Raw genomic sequence first — 2,857 nt, forward strand, 5'->3', positions numbered from 1 at the left:
CAAGGGAAACACATAAGGAGGAGTGGTGACAGACTGGCCTCCGTGAGAGAGAGACAGAGGGGGGGGGAGGGGGAGAGAGGGAGAGGGGGAAAGAGGGAGGGAGAGAGAGGGAGAGAGAGACTGACTGGGGGTGGCTTAGGGCATGGAGCTCCTTTCATCAGTGTAGAGGGGCCAAACACAATTGCTGCTCAAGCTCCCTGGGAAGTTACACTTGAGTAGAAAGGACAAGAGTGATGGTGGACTACACAACCGAGCGGTTCGTGGAATTGCCACCTGTGAACGCCAGGTCCAGTCCTGGGAGTGGCTGCGCGAGGAACTCGCAATTCCCGACATCTATGAAGGAAGAAGAAAACTGCGGAAGGAGGTTATACACTGGAGCAACCGGACCCAGGATCCGGCAGCGGTGCTGGAAAACCCCCGAGGCCGCCTGACCACCCCGTCTGGTGCGGGCTGAGAGCAGCGCCCTCTAACGTGGAGGAAGCAGCCGCACGACCCCGCCTCCGCCCCGCCCCCAAGTGGGCACCACCCAATCGAAAGTGCCCTGGTGTGCGCGTCAAAAACGTCCATTGTTATGCAAATATAAGAACCGTAAAAGACGCCGGGAAGCAGCGGGCGAATTAGAACTGTTTTGCAAAGGGACGCGGGTGGAGTTCAGCTTGAGCGAAGCCTAACCTCGAAGGCACCACGACTGCGAGTGTCGCGGCCTCCGGCTGCCCCAGCTCCTGCGAACCAGCACCCAGCCCGGTCGTCCGCCCGCTTGGGCGCGGCTGGATGCAGCAGGGGTCCCGCGCCAGCGGCCCTCGGCCCCGAGCGCCCGGAGTGAGCAGGGGCGGCGTGCGGGGCCCGAGGGCGCAGCGCCCTCCATGCGCCGAGGCGTACCTCCAGACACGCCCCGAGAGAGCCCGGGGCCCACATTGCAGCCGCCGCCCGCGCTGAGCCGGGGCGCGGCCCGCGGCCCTAGCTCTGCGGCAGCATGAGCCAAGCCGAGCTGTCCACCTGCTCGGCGCCACAGACGCAGCGCATCTTCCAGGAAGCGGTGCGCAAGGGCAACACGCAAGAGCTGCAGTCGCTGCTGCAGAACATGACTAACTGCGAATTCAACGTGAACTCGTTCGGGCCGGAGGGTCAGACAGCACTACACCAGTCAGTCATCGACGGCAACCTGGAGCTGGTGAAGCTGCTGGTCAAGTTCGGAGCCGACATCCGCCTAGCCAACCGCGACGGCTGGAGCGCGCTGCACATCGCCGCTTTCGGGGGCCACCAGGACATCGTGCTCTATCTCATCACCAAGGCCAAGTACGCGGCCAGTGGCCGGTGATAGCCACTCCGACCCCAGACCCTGGCCCTCACCCGCGTTGTCTCTGCTGTACCTTCCCGCCAACTACCTCGGTGTGCGCCAGGTTTGCTGGTCCGCGTGGAAATCGGGCTAGGTCTCTACGTCCGCAGCCACGACCAAAGCAGCGCGTCCGTGGCCCCCAGGGTTCGGTTCTCCGCAAGAGAGCGCCTCCCCTCAGCTGTCCTCCGAGCCCCTCGGAGCCCCAGAGCCTTCCCACGGCCCCCGACTGCCTAGAGGGTGGGGGCGGGGCGCAGGCTCCAGTCCATTTTGAAATTTGAGTCTCACACCGGGAGACTTCGGAATCCCGAGATACCGGATCCTCGGCTTGAAATGTTTTCTCCGGAAGGTGAAAGGCGCGGGCGGACTCGCGCTCCAGCCGCCCGTGAGACTCGCCCGCCCGCAGTGCGGCTCTCGCCGCTGGCGGCCGCCAAACAACCACTACCGGGCTCCACCATCTGCGCGCCCTCGCACTAGGAAAGGGACGCTCCGGGTTCCTGATGTCCTCAACTATTTATCACGTGTGTGTATATTTGTGGGTGAAGTTTGTGAGCCTGAGTTATTTGTTTGGAAATATTGTGCGTGGTTATGGGAGAAAGATTTTTTTTTCCTTAAAACTAAAAACTTGAGTCTACCATTTCTTGGTTGCACTGAAAATACCACCTACCCCTATGGTTTTCCCATTGCTAGCCCCTCCCCCACTGAGTCCCTAATCTTCCACACCTTATTCCTCTGTTCCTCTCCCGGGATTCTGAGTTTAGGGAGCCTAGGATCTGTCTCCAAAGGGAGACCCCCTTCTGTGAGAGGCCACCATTCCCCACACCGGCTGGTTTAGCAAAGTTCCAAAGAGACTTTGAAGCCAGTGTGGCCAGTACGTGGAGATTCTGAGAGCATGTTACCCTTCCTAGTGACTTCTATTATAGTTAATAGTCGGTTGCACACTTTTTTAAAAAAGTAAATGAATTTGCCACAATTAAATGTCATAACATTTATGACAGAATATAAAATATTAACATATTTTAAGCCAAGTTTTAGGTGTATTTTTTTGAATCTTGGTTGTGAACCCAATTTTAAAGGGCGTTGTATCCAGCGTTGTCAAGGCTGTTGTGTACCCATATTTATATTTTTATAAAATTCCGATAAAGACTGTGAATCTCTCGTGCTATTGGTGAATGAATGGAGGGGCTGCTGTGCCCTTTCTGCCTTCCCCAACCCCCTCCCCACCCTCAAACCCGGCTCCAGGACCCTATTGTGATCTGAGGGTCTGCCATGAGGGAGGGGCTGTGCCAAGGACCAGGACTGGAGGAGGAGCTGGAGCGTCACTTGATGTCCCTGAAAGGAGACTTCCTGGTTTCTGTGGTTCCAATTTTCTATGCAACCCCACACCCCTTCTTGTTTTCATCCTGGGAAATAAAAAGGGAGGCTGAATTATTCAAATTTAAATGAGGTTTCCCCTTCGTAGAAGTGCTGCTGACCCTGCTTGCAAAAATGGGGAGCACTTGAGGACACAGGTGGGTGGCGCTC

At 57.4% G+C, this 2,857-nt stretch overlaps 1 protein-coding gene across 1 annotated transcript; it reads left to right on the plus strand.

Moving 5' to 3' along the window:
* Positions 1 to 626: 626 nt before the first annotated feature.
* Nrarp (NOTCH regulated ankyrin repeat protein) lies at positions 627 to 2,486 on the plus strand. Its single transcript, XM_028772899.1, has one exon. It carries the CDS (start codon positions 974 to 976, stop codon positions 1,316 to 1,318), a length of 345 nt encoding a protein of 114 aa, XP_028628732.1. The 5' UTR covers positions 627 to 973; the 3' UTR covers positions 1,319 to 2,486.
* The last annotated feature ends 371 nt before the right edge of the window (positions 2,487 to 2,857 follow it).

Source organism: Grammomys surdaster, unplaced genomic scaffold (genome assembly GCF_004785775.1).
Source record: "Grammomys surdaster isolate TR1022 unplaced genomic scaffold, NIH_TR_1.0 219, whole genome shotgun sequence".
NCBI classification, from domain to species: Eukaryota; Metazoa; Chordata; class Mammalia; order Rodentia; family Muridae; genus Grammomys; species Grammomys surdaster.